Source organism: Neofelis nebulosa, chromosome 5 (genome assembly GCF_028018385.1).
Source record: "Neofelis nebulosa isolate mNeoNeb1 chromosome 5, mNeoNeb1.pri, whole genome shotgun sequence".
In the NCBI taxonomy this organism is placed as follows: domain Eukaryota; kingdom Metazoa; phylum Chordata; class Mammalia; order Carnivora; family Felidae; genus Neofelis; species Neofelis nebulosa.
This window is the reverse complement of record NC_080786.1, coordinates 103704365-103722254: the sequence shown is the minus strand read 5'-3', so window position 1 is coordinate 103722254 and position 17890 is coordinate 103704365. Positions and strand designations below refer to the sequence as shown.

The 17890-nt window shown below is 36.1% G+C and overlaps 1 protein-coding gene across 2 annotated transcripts in view; it reads left to right on the top strand.

Annotated features, from left to right (window-relative positions):
* The window catches only part of LOC131512587 (T-cell receptor-associated transmembrane adapter 1), a 39471-nt gene extending 24364 nt beyond the window's left edge, over nucleotides 1–15107 (top strand). For both annotated transcript variants that reach the window (XM_058731484.1, XM_058731483.1), the window contains exons 4-6: nucleotides 4582–4643; nucleotides 7661–7749; nucleotides 12976–15107. In XM_058731484.1, coding sequence (XP_058587467.1) covers nucleotides 4582–4643; nucleotides 7661–7749; nucleotides 12976–13257 — 433 coding nt within the window. In that variant the 3' untranslated portion in view covers nucleotides 13258–15107. The remainder of the gene's footprint in view (nucleotides 1–4581; nucleotides 4644–7660; nucleotides 7750–12975) is intronic.
* The last annotated feature ends 2783 nt before the right edge of the window (nucleotides 15108–17890 follow it).

Sequence of the window (17890 nt, the reverse complement as noted above, 5' to 3'; positions counted from 1 at the left end):
TTACCGTCTAATTTCAGAAATCAGTTCAGGTTTAGGACTACTTTAAACACATCATGACTCCTTAGTTTCAGAGTCTGTTGCAAAAAACTTAGGACAGATTCTCAGCAGCTTTTTGCACGGTCTGCTTCTGGGTGACACTGAAACATGATTTTATGACAAAACAGGTCTCAGCCATTCTTCCATCTTAAGATGACTTCTTGGATTTCTGGGGCTCTGCAGGCTCCATTCACTTCCCCTCTTTACTAAATACACTAACCTAGTGCCCGGGACCAGACTTCTGGTTTTAGCTGTCCTCATCCATTCTCAAGAGGGAGGATCCTTGTGACAAGAGAACTTCTGAGTAGCCTTCCCAGACATCAAAGTGGATAGGGAGTTGAGGCCCTCACCGTGATCACTGCCACACTTGTAACCAAAATAGCTCCACATTTTCCAGCCTTCTGTTTATTAGTTTTAATGTACAAATAACTGTAAGCCATGCTCTAACCCTTCTTAAGAATTTCTTCCTAAGAATTCTTGAGGGGCGCCTGGATGGCTCAGTCCATTAAGCACCCAACTCTTGGTTTCAGCTCAGTTCCTGATCTCACAATTTCGTGAGTTTGAGCCCCACATTGGGCTCTGCACTGGCAGCAGGAAGCCTACTTGGGATTCTCTCTCTCCCTCTCTCTTTGCCCCTCCCCTACTCATGCAGTCTCTATCTCTCTTTCCAAAGAAATAAATAAACTTAATAAAAAAAATCCTTGAGAGGTACAGATAGGTTTCAAAAGTCTTATTCTTTATTAATTTTTTAAATATTTTTATTTACTTTTGAGAGAGAGAGAGAGAGAGAGAGAGAGAGAGAGAGAGAGAGACCAGGGGAGGGGCAGAGAGAGAGAGGGAAACACAGAATCTGATGCAGGCTCCAGGCTCTGAACTGTCAACACAGAGCCCGACGTGGGGCTGTAACTCACAAATCGTGAGATCATGACCTGAGCTGAAGTCGGACGCTCAACCAACTGAGCCACCCAGCCCCCCCCCCAATCAAATCTTATTCTTGATTGTCTTTTTGTCACACTTAGCTCTGTGTCACTGCTCTAGGTGTCTTTCCCCATATCTTTAGAATTCTTCATGCTGGCAGATCTTTCTATTGTCCATTCCCCAAAAACGTGGTGAAAGATCCTTCTTTTCAAGTGCTCCAAAGCACTGGCAATACAAGTGCCTTATCTTTAATAGGCTACAAAGAATGGATATTTTAGAAGAAAATTGGAACACTGAGCAAGAGAATAAAAATTTAGTATTAGATATCACTGCTCTGAGAATCCATTGACCATCCCCTTCACAGGGAATACCACTGGATTCACTTCTTAGTCTCTAACTGTACAAAGCCACTGCTAAGGTTTATACTCTTCCCCAGGACCAGGGGTCTATGCTTGGTCCTCTCACCCCAAGTTCAAGACAGCTACAGCCATGGCACAGTCCCTGGCAAAGAAAGTAAAAATTCAGTAAGCATGTACTCAGGACCCATCCCTTCAGCAACTTTCCCTTTTTCCTCCTGTATCATTGCTTCTTCTTTTTGTATTATTTCTTTCAATATATAAAGAGTATTGTCTCATTCAAAAAAAAAACAAAAGGAAAGAAAAGAAAACAAGAAAAGCTTCCTTGATACTAGATACTAGATACTTGATACTAGATTGCTACATCCCCATTGCTCTGCACCTTTTATGGCAAAACATGAAAGTTCCATCTATGTTCTGTCTGCATTTTCTGGCTTCTCCTCCTCTTCTCTTCTTTCCTGAACCTACTCTATTCAATTTTCTGCCCTCAGTAATCTACCAACTCAGCTCTTGTCAAGGTCACCAGTGAAATCCACATGGCCAAATGTTAGTGTCATTGTATGCAGTCCATCTGTAGCATTTGATACATCGATGCTCTCTACTTCTTGAGACACCTACTTCTCTAGGCTCTGGGTGCCCCCCCCACCTCCATCTTTGATTTTCCTTCTTACCAGCAGCTCCTTCTCCTCTGCTGATTCCTGAACCTTTGACATCAGAGTGTTCAGGGCTAATCTCATGAAACTCTTCTCTATCTATACTCATTCCATAAAGTAGTTTTATCTCCTCTTATGGCTTTAAAAAACGTTACACACTAATGGAGCCTAACATATATATCTGACAATTTGAAGAAATGCCTACTAAGCAAATCAAGGTAACACTTACCAGAATTCCTGATAGACCCCTAAGCTTGCTCTTTTTGCAACCTCACAACTTTCTGGCCCCTTAAAATAGCTTTATTTAGTTTTATAGAAATATCTTCCATTTTTATTTGGATGTTGGAACCCTACATTCATATCATAGAATTTCAGAGCTGAAAAGAAAAATAGTGATTAAATAGTTTAATAAACTTGTTTTATAAATAAGGAAATTGAAACTTAGAGAATTTATGTCCAAAGTCACTCGGATGGAAGTACTGATTTTTTTAAAAACTGAATTTACTTATTTAATCTACTTAGATAATAAAGTATTCAACCACTTTTCTAAAAGGACTTCTTCACAATAAAATAATGATGAAATTAAAACTTTAAAAATAGGGAATACAGAAAATATATGCTAAAGTAGAAAATTTGACCCCCAGTAAAAGATATAATTAACATTATTTTAGATGTTGGAGTGTCAGTAAATGTGCTTTTTGGTCAGAGGACCATTTCAGACATGTTCAGAACAATGGACTAGCCTCTAGGATATGACTTTATTTATTAATCTATTTTTAATAGTAGTTGATCTTCTACATAAAACACTGCCAAATATTTGTGCTTAGAGTTTATTAGATATTTGCAATAGGCTGGAGCTATTTGGCATTGCCAAGTAAAAATATATTTTTTAATTTGTTGGTTAGGCAACTGTTCCTTTGTAATAGTTTATTTCGGATGATTAATCATTTGAGACCTGCCTGTAGACATAGGGCACTGCATTATAAATCACATCTTATTTTCATTCATAGGGAATGAAATGATATTCATTTTTTGGACATGATTTATCATTTGCAGGTTGTATCTGCTATCTATGTAAGCTAGGAAAATGGATGGATTGTCTTATTAAAAATTCTTCACCTTTTGCTATTATATTCTCTGCATAGCCAGAGAAAAACCATGAACAGGGACTACTCCATATCCCAATATTAAGCTGTATTGAATTACTGATGGAAAGAAAGGTTACAGATGAGTTCCTTTGTTATCAGATAAGAGAAAAACATGCCAACATCTGGACTTTTCAAACCATTTCATACAGGTATCATTTGATTTTTTTTTTTTAGGACACCTACTTACTATTTACATATACTGTGCCTTCTTTCAGAAGCATAGGGAGTAACATAGGTGTTATGCCTTGAGATCAGTTAAGTGTTCTTTTTTCTTTTCATGCAGTTCCCTCCAGCTCATGATGATATGTAATCTCAAAGTTAAAGCAGTTGCTACTATTTTTTGAAATGCCACTCTCACTGCCTGATATGTTCCTCTGTTCCCAGCCTGCCATTGTGAAAGCTGGTCACCAGGACCATTGTCACTGTCTGGTGACAATGGTAAGATGTCTACTCTAATCCTAAAAGGATTACTCAGATGAAGCTGTAAGGAAATTTAATCAAACATCAAGAACAAATAATATTTAGGGCTTTTGGACCAGACTTGCATTACAATCCTAGCACTGCGAGTTACTATCCTTGTCTTTGGCCACTTTAACTCTAGGAGTTGCAAATTCCTTGTATGCACAGTGGGGATTTAAAAAGAAAAAGCATCTCAGAATTGTTCTGAGGGTTGAATGAGCACTGGCATAAAGAAAAGCTTTCCAAACTGGTACTTATTGCTGGCATTACACATAAGGCTAAGGAAAATAATGTTAATCTAGCTGATTCTCAGACTTCCCGTCTGTAAAGTGGGAAATAATATTTCTGCAGAATTTCCCTAGAACTTTGGTATAATGTATATAAAACATTTAGCACAACATCTGGATAGAATAGGTGATCAATCATTTTGCTACACCTTCCAACCTGACTCTACAATATTTCTTCGGCCTTTTATTTCCTAAGCATCACTGTCAATTAGTATTTAGTAAACACAGTTTCAGCAGATGATTCAGAGTAATAGTCTGGGGATGTAAACAGGCAGTATAATTTATAATTAAGACCATAGATAACCTAGGTTCTAGTCACAGCTCTGACACTGACTAGTCTTCTCACCTTCACATTATAGGACTTCTTTGTGCCTCAAGTTCTTTATCTATTAAATGGGAATGCTATAGTGCCTATCTGGTCAGATTGTTTTGAGAATGGAATAAATGAATAAATGAACTTGCAGTTCCAGTAACATCTGACAACCATTAAGTGCTAAATAAGTATTTGCTGTTATTATCTGAACAGTCCAAACAAACCCTATTCAAATGAACACACACACAGGCACGCAGGCACACATGTGCTCTTGCATCATAAATATATCTACCTTGGTTGGCTGCGGTTAAACAAGAACATATAATTGTATATTGAATTTAGGTGAGAAACCAGGGAAGAACTGTGTATAAAGTGGATTCTAATAAGATAAATTATTTTTCATTATTATAGGGATGATGAGTATTATATCGAAGACACACCAATTTATGGTAACTTAGATGATGTGGTCCCAGGTAAGTTTTATGTTTCCAGAAATTATATTTATCTACAAATTAATATCCCTCCCCTTACTCCCACAGCATTTTGAGATGGCTTATTTTTGGTTGCAATCACATTTAAACTTCCCAAATGGTAACCATAAATTCAACAATATTTAGCATTTTATCTAGTATATATTTCCAAAGCTACATATTGTAAATTGTGTTGAAATACTCAGTGTAAGTCAACATCCTGTTTTTCTATATTCTCTTTGTTTTACTCTAGAAGAAATGTGAATACAGGAAGACCCTGTTACTATGAATTTTGACACACACAATTCTATGAAATAAAGCTATTTCTAGAACAGAAAATAGCTCAGGGAAACAGTGCTTGGCACTGTCTACAAAAGCAAATCTACGCTGAATAATCTGGAACAATGAACACGTACTCTGGTTTCCTGTATTTTATCTGCTCAGGTTAAGTAGAGAATCTAGGGCTATGTTAAGGGCAAATGGGGAAAGAAAAGAGCTACATCGCCACTGAGTGGGTTATATTTTTTTATTCTTAGGTAACAAGTACTTTTCAATTCCCAGCTTCCCGTATTCCTTGAAACATCCCAACCACTCCAAAACAAAATGCCACTAAACTCCTTAAAACAGATAACAATGATCTGATCCCAGAGCTCTGACTAGAGAAGCTATAAGGGTAAATGCTAGTATTTAACGCCATCCTGGCCCTACAAGTCCTTCACTTAATTCCTGATAGGAAAGTTAGGGGTTAACAGAGATTTCCAGGAATGGACTAAACTCTCTGAATCTCTGTGTATCAAAACACCATGCAATTCTCCTAAAGTTAGGAATGTGAGACTATTAAAGGCTTCAAAATATTATTTAATCTTTGTCTTTCCCTTCTTTGTAAAGTGTCTTCTAGTCTCTATACTCTGAGAAATCAAAACTACTTTTTAGGACTATCTTATAATTTGCCCTCCTGTTTCACCTTGCAGAATTGTGGTACCCACCATTCTGAAACCTCAATATCTGAGGTTTCAATTCTTACGTACTCTCGTGGTGCAAAACCCACCATATCTGCAATTTCTGTATCTAAGGGAACACAGGTGCCACCCCACAGGCTCTGATTTAGTAGGGCCAGAATATGGTTTAGGAATTTGCTAGTTGACAAATCTCCAGGTGATTGTCATGCATGTTTTCCATGGACCATTCTTTGAGAAACATCACTCCTCTGTGTTACTTTTCAGAAATGGTTGAATGATTATAAGATAACTTGCATTATATTAGTAAATGTATCTTTCTTTATGTGGGATCAAAGTGGTGCAATCCACATTTCTGTCAGGTGACAGGCCATCCTACAAGTCACTCTTTCTCTCTTTCTTTTCCCTTTCATATAGGCCTGTCTGGGGGGAAAGAAAGGGATGGATAATTTATTATGCATGTCCCTACAGGATGAAATGAGCACAGGTCTGCTGGCTGTTGCACAAAAGCTCTAAGTACTTAGGACCAGCATTTCATAGTTCCATACCCTCAAAACAGCCTGGCTGAACTGTCACTGATATATGGGACAAAAGTCATAATGTTAACATTCTTTTTCAAAAATAGGACATAGATTTCGAAGGGGCACATGCACCCCAACGTTTATAGCAGCACTATCAACAATAGCCAAAGTAAGGAAAAAGCCCAAATGTCCATCAATGGATGAATGGATAAAGACGTGGTGTATGTATATATACAGTGGAGTATTACTCGGCAATCAAAAAGAATGAAATCTTCCCGTTTGCAACTACGTGGATGGAACTGGAGGGTATTATGCTAAGTGAAATTAGTCAGAGAAAGACAAATATCATATGACTGCACTCGTATGAAGACTTTAAGATACAAAACAGATGAGCATAAGGGAAGCAAGAATAATATAAAAACATGGAGAGGGACAAAAACATAAGAGACTCTTAAATATGGAGAACAAACGGGGTTACTAGAGGGGTTGTGGGAGGGGGGATGGGCTAAGGGGCATTAAGGAATCTACTCCTGAAATCATTGTTGCACTAGATGCTAACTAACTTGGATATAAATTAAAAAAATAAATTAAAGGGGTGCCTGGGTGGCTCAGTTGGTTAAGCGTCCAACTCTTGGTTTCGGCTCAGGTCATGATCTCATGGTTCATGGGTTCAAGCCCCACGTCAGGCTCTGTGCTGACAGCATGGAGCCTGCCTGGGATTCTGTCTCCCTCTCTCTCTGCCCCTCCCCTGCTCTCTCTCTCTCTCTCGCTCTCTCTCTCTCTCTCTCTCACTCTCTCTCTCCCTCTCTCAAAAAATAAACATTTTTTAAAAAGTTGAAAAAATAAATTAAATAAGAATTAAAAAAACATAAAAAAATAGGACATAGGTTTTAAAATGATTCTGAATATGGGGTGCCTGGGTGTCTCAGTCCATTAAGCATCCGACTTTGACTCAGGTCATAATTTCACAGCTCCTGAGTTTGAGCCTCGCGTCATGCTCTGCACTGACAGTGTAGTGCCTGCTTGAGATTCTCTCTCTCTCTCTTCCTCTCTGCCCCACCACTCCAAAATAAATAAACTTAAAAAAATAAAAAATAAATAAAATGCCTTTAAGTAAAACTTCTCACTTATGGAAAGAATTGCCAAATTTCAATCATCAGTGCATGTGCACTATACTGTGCCACCACCGTGCACCATTTGCAATCATGGCTAAATAGAACACATGGGATCTCTAACATCTAAATGGTAGTTTAAGTCGAGCCTGTCATGTCCTGAAATGGCATAAATTAATATGATCTAGTCGTTATCCTAAGTGACCTTCTTTTGTCTTATTGGTAATGCTGCAGGGCAAAAGACTTCTCCACATTCTGAAGCATAAAATGGTTTGTGCTTCCTTATTTTTTTGCATCTCCAAAAAATGACAAATCAAATGACTCTTGGGGGTTTCACATTTACAGCTATATGATGTTTGGGTTGTGTATTTTTATTGGCACCAGCATTTTTCATTTTTCCACTGTAAATCATGATCTTTTCAACTCATCAGAACCAGTGGATGAAAATTGTTATGAACAAATGAAAGCACGACCTGAGAGATCTGCAAATGAACTGCAAAAAGCCACTGCACCTGCACAGGTGAGCTTTGTTTTCTGTATTATGGATCAAGCCCAGCCTAGATCACAGCACAGCTACATGTTTCAAGAACACAAAAGCAGCACATGCTGATTCACACCTGAAGCAGCCCGAGATTTTACAGGCTGAATCAACATCAAATTCTGGGACCTGAGCTCTAAAGGGAACCTCAAAGGCAAAGCAAACAGTGCTCGGAAACACACTTGAAAAGTCAGAATTGTGTACCATTACAAAGGCAATAGATTGAAAGGAAAAGTGGTTATCTTCTTAGTCGATGAAGCTTTTTCTTTCAGGTTGAAAAAAAATTATGTGCATCACAAAGATAAATACAAAAGTTGGCACATATATAATGCTCAAAAGACCTAGATGTCAGGAATTTATGGGGGCAAGGGGAGAAGAGGAGGGGATAGGGAGAGAGAGGCGGGAGGACGGAGGGAGAGAGAAAGAGAGAGGGCTTTACTTAAAAGATAAATGAGCTGGATATAAAAGGCCATACTTCTATTTTATAAGGCAAATGAGTATAAATTTTAGTATATTTTCTATGGGCGTGGGCTAATGGCAAGAGATTTTCACATAGCTTGTATAGGGTTAGGCAGGACAAAGTGTAAGCAGGAACATATGAAAACCCAAGAAGAAATGGATAGTTTTTCCCTTTTGTACCACAATCAGTTCAACCTCCTCAGACATAGCACTGACTTCATCAAAAGCCATTCACAATTCTTAGTCTACATGCTGTTGACATGTCATAAATTTCAGTTAAAAGAGTTCTTTTTCCTCCCAGATTTTCTCTCTTCAATTTTGTGCTCTCTTGCTACTCTCTAGAAATTGTCATAGGCCCAGCACTTCCAATGCAGCTATTATGTGTCAGACCTTATCATATGTGCTTTACATGCATTATCTTCTTGGTCTTATGAGGGAAGCAGCATTATTTCTCCCATTTGACAGAGGCGTGAGAAGGATGAAAAACATGTTCTAAAGTGCTCAGATACTACATACAAAGAGGATCTAAACTTAGTCCTGTATAACAGAATGTATTCTCCTCCCTAAGATGGGTCATATCTTGTAAACCTCCCATTAATACAGAGTTTTTCTCTTTTTCCTTTTATGAATTAGTTAAGAAATCAGAATTCTTGGAGTTTTTAAGAAACCAAGATGTGGTAAGGTTTAAGCAAAATGTGAAATCATCTTCTGATGCAAAACCTGTTACCCGATGCTAAATTAAGGGTAAATTTTTTTTTAATAAAAGGTAGGAAGAAGTGCATATTGGAGTACCTGGGTGGCTCAATTGGTTAAGCACCTGACTCTTGATTTTGGCTCAGGTCACGATCTCACAGTTGTGAGTTCGAGCCCCAAGTCAGGCGCTACGCTGACGGTGCAGAGCCTGCTTAGAATTCTCTCTCTCCCTCTCTCTCTGCCCCTCCCCAACTCATGCTTTCTGTCTCACTCAAAATAAATAAACTTAAAAAAAAACTTCATGTTATAATAGGATCTGCTAAATCCATAATAAAAAGAAAATCTCTCAAAGGTTAAAATATAACCACACCATCATAAATGTAGAGATTCAAAGCACCATAACTATAAAAGAACTAAAAATTCTTTTTTAAATGTATTTATTTTGGGAGAGGGAGAATGTGTGTGTGCATGAGCAGGGGAGGGGCAGAGAGAGGGATAGGGAGAATCCCAAACAGGCTCCCCTCTGTCAGCATGGAGTCTGATGTGAAGCCTGATCCCATTAAATGGGAGATCATGACCTGAGGCAAGATCAAGAGTCAGCTGCTCAACTGACAGAGCCACCCAGGTGCCCCCAAAGAACAGAAAATTCTTAATGAAAGTTGCTATTTAGTACGTATGAATTGTGCCACATCTGGCTTTTACTCAAGTGGAAATTGTGGCAAGTTTAAAATGCGTTTAACAGTCTGCTATTTTGTAAATGATATATTTAAAGACAGTTCTAAAGAGGTTAGCCTTTATTCTATTATGCCCTTCTCATAAATTTGGTTTCACAAATTAAATATAATTTCTTTATATTTGCTCAATTCTATTTTATTAGAATGATCATTATCATCAAAACCATTACCCAATTTGCTACTAAAATAATTACTTTGTTAACTTTGGTCAATTACAAAAGCATAAGGAGCCTACAATATTATGCAGAAAGCGTTATGGATAAAGTGTCTGTTGGAAAAAGAAACAAGCTCCTCGCCCTTTAAAATGATGTATACAGTTCAGAAGTTGTAATTTTAATACCCAAGTCTACCATTAACTAGGAAGAGATCATCAGGAAACCTAATAATAAAAAGAGTCCACACAGTTCCCATATCCTAAAACACATTGAGGACCACAGTGTGAGCTTGCTCCTCTTCTCTTCATGTCACAGTTTCCCACTGATGTTGCCTTTCCCTCCTATGTCAGAAGTATCTACTTTCCTTTCCAAAGCCAATACCTTATTTATGCTCATGACCATTTCTCCTTTCAAGATCTTGCATCTTCAATTATTTAATTTGTCTCCATTTTCCATTTTTTCTTTAAATGATCATTACTATTTACCTACTAATATGCACAAATCACCCCAATATTTAAAAACAAAACAAACAAACCAACAAAATTTGCTATCAACCTGTGTTTCTCTATAATCCCTAAACTGATTCTTACTCTCCTCTGCTGTGTCTATAGATACACATTCTTTTACTCCTGGCTATATAATCCCCACCCATCTGCTCGCCTGAAACCACACTCTGGAAGTCAAGTGAATCATTTTTAATTTTTTAAAGTTTATTTATTTACTTAGAGACAGAGAGAGAGCACAAGTGGGGGAGGAACAGAGAAAGAGGGAGACAGAATCCCCAGAAGGCTCCACCTTGTCAACACAGAGCCCAATGTGGGGCTCAAACTCACAAACTCATGAACCACGATATTATGACCTGAACCGAAATCAAGAGTCAGACGCTTAACCAACTGAGCCAACCAGGCACCCCCAGAAGTGACTCTTCATGTACAATCTGTGATCCTTTCTTGGGACTCCCATTTTCTGAATTCTGTAGCGCTTGATAAAGTTGACCAACTGTTGACCAGACATACATTTTTTGGAATGCTTTCAGTTAAAAGTACAGAAACCAGATTCAAATGACTTTAGCATAAAAGGAAAATTACTGCCTCATGTAACTGGGACATGTAGGGTGTATTTTGTTTTTGAGATGACTGAATATGAGGACTCTCTCCATTTCTCTTCCCTGCTTCTCTTGGTTAATGACTTCCTTCTCTTCTATTACCAGTGGACTCTTCATGGACTGGGCAAGCCATGGGGAGATCCAGATTTTCTTCCTCCCAGTCTCAAGGAAAAAAAACACATTTTCTGTTCCTACATCTGTACATAAATCCCAAAGATGCCATATAATTAGCTCTGCTTAAATCACATGTCCATTCTTGGACCAACTTCTGTTGCCAACTTCTGTTCTGTGGTATGATTGGTTCCAGCCTGGGTCACATGCTTAGTCTTGCACTAGGAGTGGGGTACAGCACTGTAATTGACAGCCTCTCTCAGACCGGACAGAGGAAAAGAGTTTCCCAAAGGACAATGGGGAATTTATCAAAGAAAAATGATAGAACAAAGGGCTGGACAGACAAAAAAGATATCCATCCCTTTGTATCACTGAGTGCCTTCTAGTTATTTTTGAACATCACTGATGTCTCCTTCTCTGTTTGGGCAAAGGCAAAGGAAGTAGAAGTACAGGGTGTGTGCAGAAAGCAGTAAATTGTTCACTTTCCCTGGAATACACTTTTGGGGAGGGGGCAGGTAGTGAGAATCAAAATAAAAAGGTGAAGTACAAACATGGAAGACCTTGAATGTCAGAATATGAAATTCAGATTTTATAGGCTAAAATTTTGGAGACAGAATGGAAAAAATATGAAAGTTGCACCTGAAGAAGACAATCTGAAGATAGCACACAGGCTAACTGGCAAAGGGAAGAGACTAGAACCAGGATACCAGTGAGGCAGTCATCGCAATTTCCCAGGAATTACTATTTTAGGAATAAAAAGTCAAAGATACTAGAGAGGTTGCAAAGAGAACCATCTCTTCCGCCTGGTAACAAAGATAAAACATATAATTCTTAGCATGAAAATGGGTGCAACAGGGACATGCTTACCGATACATTCAAAGGTCTGTTAATCTGAGTGTCGCTTCCTTACTCCATGCCCCACAAATTGATATAATTTTGGCCTACTCTTAAAGGTGAATCCTTAATACAGAAATTTGTGGTTTATTCAATGGCTGTCCTACAGTTTTAACCTACAACTTCGAATAACTATAATCCCTCAACTTATCTTTGGACAGTGATTATAGCTTCCATATATATTATCTCTATTCCTAACCCTGTGAGATAGGTACTCTGAATTTATAAGCAAGAAAATTGAGGCTCAAATAGTTTTTTAAAATTGCCCAAAGTCTCATGATCAGTATGTTATAGAGCAGGGATTCAAGCCTAGGATTTCCAACACCAAATTCAAGGTTTTGCCTTCAGCCTGTTTGTTCCCCCAAGTTTCTGCAGTATTCTGTCCTTCTTATTCTAGTATTGACCCAGGTCTAGGCCAGAGAGGACCTCTTGGATGCAAATGAATACTCCAAGGACAACTTAAAATAAGCTCAAAGGGAATCCGGGGAAAGGCAGGCAAAGAGGAAATAAAAGGGGGAAGTTGGAAAATGTAATTCTTGCCAGATGCCACTACATAAATGGATACTCTTATCTTTATACTTCTGAATCCTTATACTCCTGAATCTCAAAAGTAGAAAAATTGGGGACTTTTATGGGTACCGTCAAATGACCAGTTATTAAACATGGGTAAAGTACATTTTGAGATTCATTGAATTCCTTCCTATCATGCTTGTTCCCGGTTTAACAAATTAGAGTATTGTCACTTGGTAAAAGCAACACAGGGCAAGAGCTACATAAAGTAAAGGCAGGGGGATAAAGGTCCATCTAAAATGTTCATGTCTATTTTGTGTATAAGAAAGAAATAAAAATATACATACAAAAATCTCATCTCAAAAGTCTTGAGGCTTGAGTTGACTATTGTTTTTTGTTTTCATCCTAACTGCCAAATTTGGCAAAACAAGGTAGCCAGAGCCCAGAAAACAAGCTGCTTGTTTTTCATAGACCTTAGAAATCCCCAGAAGTCATCAAAGTTAAAGAATGAGCTAACAATAAAAAATTAACATGCCTTTCTTTTTAGACAACCGAGGAAGCACAGGTATTCTATTCCTTCGTGGATCACAACTCTGAGGGGAAGCGCAGAAAGCCCAAGAAACAGAAGACTGATCTGTCACACAAGGACGAAGAAACCCAGTTATGTGCTGCAGATGCCGTCCTTTCTAACACCACTTCAGTAGACAACTTCCCATTTGAGAGCCAGGAAGTAGAGGAAAATGTTCACGATGACCCCATCAGACTATTTGGATTGATTCGTGCAAAGAGAGAACCTATAAACTCGCTGGACTATGATATAGCTCAGTAATCTGGCTCTTACTGGAAATGTTAAAGAAAAATAACATGATTTGGGAGGGTGACAATCTAAATCATTTGCTAGTGGGATGGTGGCTTACCTCTTATCCACAGCTTATGTTCATGCACACCAAATGTAGTGCCATGAAAATTAGTTATTTGAATTGGCTTAACAAATGCCTAAGTAGTAAAATGTAAAACAAAATCAAGTTTGCCAACTGAGCCTAATAACAAAGTCACAATTTCACCAACAATGTTTAATACTCAGTGAAACAAAATTAAAAAAAAAATTTTAAGCATAAGTATATTCTAGGACATGTTGAAAGAAAAGTAAAAGTCACTTTTTAAAAGACATTTTTACTGTCTCATCAATATGAAATACCCCTTAATTGAAAGAAATTTCTGATTGAAAGCCATGGAACATCAAATATATTCCTAATAGAAGTAGAAGAATCTTCTTAAAAAGTATTTTCCCCAGAGGAACTACCTTTATTACTTTTAAAAATTATTATAAATTTAATGCATGTCCCTTATAACAATAAACAACTATAACAAAGAATTTAGATATTTCACTAGCCAGAGATAATCACTATGAGCAACTTTCTATATCCCCTTCTAGAAATTTTTCTGGACATGTCTATGTGCATACATCCATTGTTTTGTTCTTTCTTTTATACCAAAAAAGGGAGTGATTATTTTATACATATTATTTAAACTTTTTTCACTTAATATATTGGGGGTTTATTTTTCTTGTTTTTTTTAAACTATAACTAAATACAGTTACATATTATAATTTTAATGCCTGCATAGCAATTCATTGATGACATTAGAATTTATTTAAATAATTTGAAAGTGTATCCAGCTATTCTCCGAGTTCTGTTTTTTATTTTTACATATAATTATTGTAATGAGAATGCATCTCCACACGTGTTTAAGTACTTATCTGACTTCGTCTTGAGGCTACATGCCTAGGAAAGGAATTGCTGCTCTAAAAGGTATGCATAGTGAGTCTCCATAGAACATACTTCTAAAAGGTCAAGAGTTTGTTCAAAGTATGTGTCCAATTTAAATTCCTGTAAGGCCCTCCAAAAAGTTATTTAAAAAACTTTGTTATCTTTCTCCATTTGGAATAGGCGTTTAACTGGGTTTCAAATCATCACTGACCAAGAAAAGTGTACATGTGAGCTGTCAGTCCTGCCCTCTGACCAGAGCTTCATGGATTTTATTCATTCTTTCTTCAATTCTATTGGGCTCCTACTGGTGTATAGGTACCAAGTTAGACATTGGTGTACAATGAGAGAAACAGAGACCCTGCCTCCGTGGAACTTACAGATGAGTAGGAAAGATGAGTATCAGCTTAACAAAGTACAGCTACTAGTAAAAAACAAATATTATTAAGAAAATAGAAGAATGAGAAATAATATTAGAGAGAGAGCATCTCTGAAGAGAACATTTTAATTCTGAGAACTGAACAATGAGGAGCCGCCAATGTAAAGACAGAGGAAGGAAGAGCATGTTGTATAAGAATTCTATCCATATTTGGAAGTAACAGCTTCTGTCAATAACTATTCCTATTATGAACTGGTAAAAAACTAAATGCCAATGCCAAAGTAAAATATTTGAAGTTGTCCATAATGCCATAAAAAATCCAAAAAATATTAGTGTCTAAGGACAAAAGAAAAAAGAATCAGGTTTCTGACTTCAGAGAACCACAGAAACATAGGAAATAATAATTAACAATGATATATTGACTTTAAATTTAATTTTCAAATTAAAATAAAATCTTTGTTATTGTATATGTTTATGTTACATTTCTGTACATAGCATGGTTCAGTAAAAATAAAGTTTGATTGTATTTTGGCAGTTAGTTTTTCCTACATCATTCACCTACATCACTTAACCCCTAAACATATTTGAATTTTTTGCCTCTAGTTTATATCATTTGCATTCCACTCTATTTTGAGTTTTATGCATCAAATATACTTGATGACTGATAATTTGGAAGGTTTTTAGCTATGAATTCAAATTCCCTAATAGATAAAAAATTATTCAAGTTTATCTATTTCCTGTTGAGTGAATGTGGTAATTTGTGTCTTTTGAGGAATGTGTCCCTCTCATCTAAGTTGTTAAATTTACGGCATAAAGTTGATCAAAATATTCCCATATTATCCTTTTAATATCTTAAATCTAGTGATTTAACCTCTCTTTGATACTAGGAATTTGCTTCTTTTTTTCCTCTTATCTCTCCAGTTAGAGATTTATCAATTTTATTGATTTCCTCAAAGAACCAGTTACTGTTGACATAATTTTTCCATTGTTTTTATATTTTGTGTTTCATTGGTGGGTCCTCTGATCTGTATTATATTATTTCTTCTGTTTATTGGGTTTCATTTGTTCTTTTTTTAGCTTTTCAAGGTGGAAGCTGAGCTCAGTAATGAGACTTTCTTCTTGTCTAGAAAAGGCATTTAGTTTCATAAATTTCCCATAAATTTTGATATATTGTGTTTTTATTTTTATTTATTTCAAATATTTCTACTTTCCCTTTGATTTCTTCTGTGATCCATAGGTTATTTAGAAGTGTGTTATTTAGTTTCCAAGTATTTGAAGAGTTTCCAGATCTCTTTCTTATTGATTTCTAATTTAACTCCATCGTAGTAAGAAAACATATGACTTGAATCCTTTTAAGTTTATTGAGCTTTTCTTTAATGCTCAGAATATAGTCTATCTTGGTAAATGATGATATGCACTTGAAAAGAGTGCATAGTCTATTTTTGTTGGATAGAATGTTCTCTAAATGCCAATTAGATTAATTTGGTTGATAGAGCTTTTCAAGCTTTCTATGTCCTCTATATTTAAAATTCATTTTTATAGGCAGCATGTAGTTTGTTTGCTTTTTTAATCCAGTCTGAAAATCTCTGCCATTTAATTGGGGTATTGAGACCATTCTCATTTAATGCAGTTATTGGTATGGTTAGGTTCAAAGCAACAGTCTTGATTATCTGTTTTCTATTTGTCTCATCTATTCTTAATTCATCTTTTTCCTCTTTTTGTGACTTCTTCTATATTACAGTTGACATTTAAACAATACAGGGGTTAGGAATACGACCTCCTCAATAGTAAAAAAAAAAAACCCACATATAACTTTTGACCCGCTTCCAAAAACTTAACTACAATAGCCTCCCGTTGACCAAAAGCCTTACCAATAAACATAAACAGTTGATTAACACATTACTTTGTATGTTATATGTATTATATACTGTAGTCTTATGACAAAGTACGTATGAAAAAGAAAATATTAAGAAAATCACAAGTAAAAGAAAATACATTTATAGGACTATACTGTATTTATATTTTTTAAAAAATCTGCATATAAACAACCCATGTAGTTCAAACCCATGTTGTTCAAGAGCCAACTATACATTTGTATATTTTATGACTCTTTTTTATCTTTATTGTTGGATTAGTAGTTATAAGTGTGCTGTGTTATTTTAGTGGTTGCTTAGAGTTTATAATAAACATCTTTAACCTATCACAGTCTACACTTAAATGATATACTACTACTTTGGTATAGTATAAGAACCTTAAAACAGTGTACTTCCATTTCTGCCCTTCTGGCTTTTGTGCTCTGGGTTTTATTTATTTTACACATTGTTATTAATTTTTCCTTTAATAAGGAATTCTCCTTGCTATGTCCTTTAATAAAGTCAATTCTTATTTTCAGAGATTTAAGTAGCAATAATAAGCGCCTTCATGTTTATCTCGGTAGTTAATATTTCCAGAACACTTCAATACTTTTGTAGAGCCAGGCTTCTATCTAATACCATCATTCTTACGCTAAAAGGACTTTCTTAAACTTTTTTTTTTTTTTTTTTTTTTTTTTAGAACAGGTCTGCTGGTGATGAATTCCTCCAGCTTTTATGTATCAGAAAAAGTCTCTTTTTGCCTTCATTTTTGAGAGCTATTTTCTCTGGGTAAAAAATTTTAAGGTTTAGTTTGGCTATATATTTCTCTCAGTAATTTAAAGATACTGCTTTACTATTTTCTCAGTTACATTGTTTCCAAAGAAATAATCTAGTGTCATATTTGTCTTGGTCCCTGTGTTGTTAATTTTCTCTGATTGTTTTAAGATTTTCTTTATCACTAGTTTTAAACAATATTCCTTTGAGTAGTTTTTGTTTGTTTTTATGTGTCTTGTAGTAGGAGACTGCTTAGCATCTTGAATCTGTGTAATTATAGTTTTTACCAATGTGGACAAAAATGACTAATATTTCTTTAAATACTTTTTCTGTGCCCTCTCACCCACCCATTTTCAAGTTCTTCAATCACTTGCAAATTATCCCACATTTCACTGATATGTTTATTTCAGTCTTTTCTCTGAGTTTCATTTTGGATAGTTTCTTTTGCTATGTCTTCAAAGTCATTAATCTTTGCTTCTAAAATGTTTATCTGCTAGTAATCTAAGATAGATATTTTTTAATCTCAGACAATTTAGTTTTTATCTCTGTAAATTCAGTTTGAGGTTTTTTTTCTCATTTTCACATCTCTATCAAACATGATTAATCTTTCTTCTCACTTCTTGGATGTATTGAATGTAGCTATAACAACTGTTTTAATGTTTTTATCTACTAATTCTATCATCTCTGTCA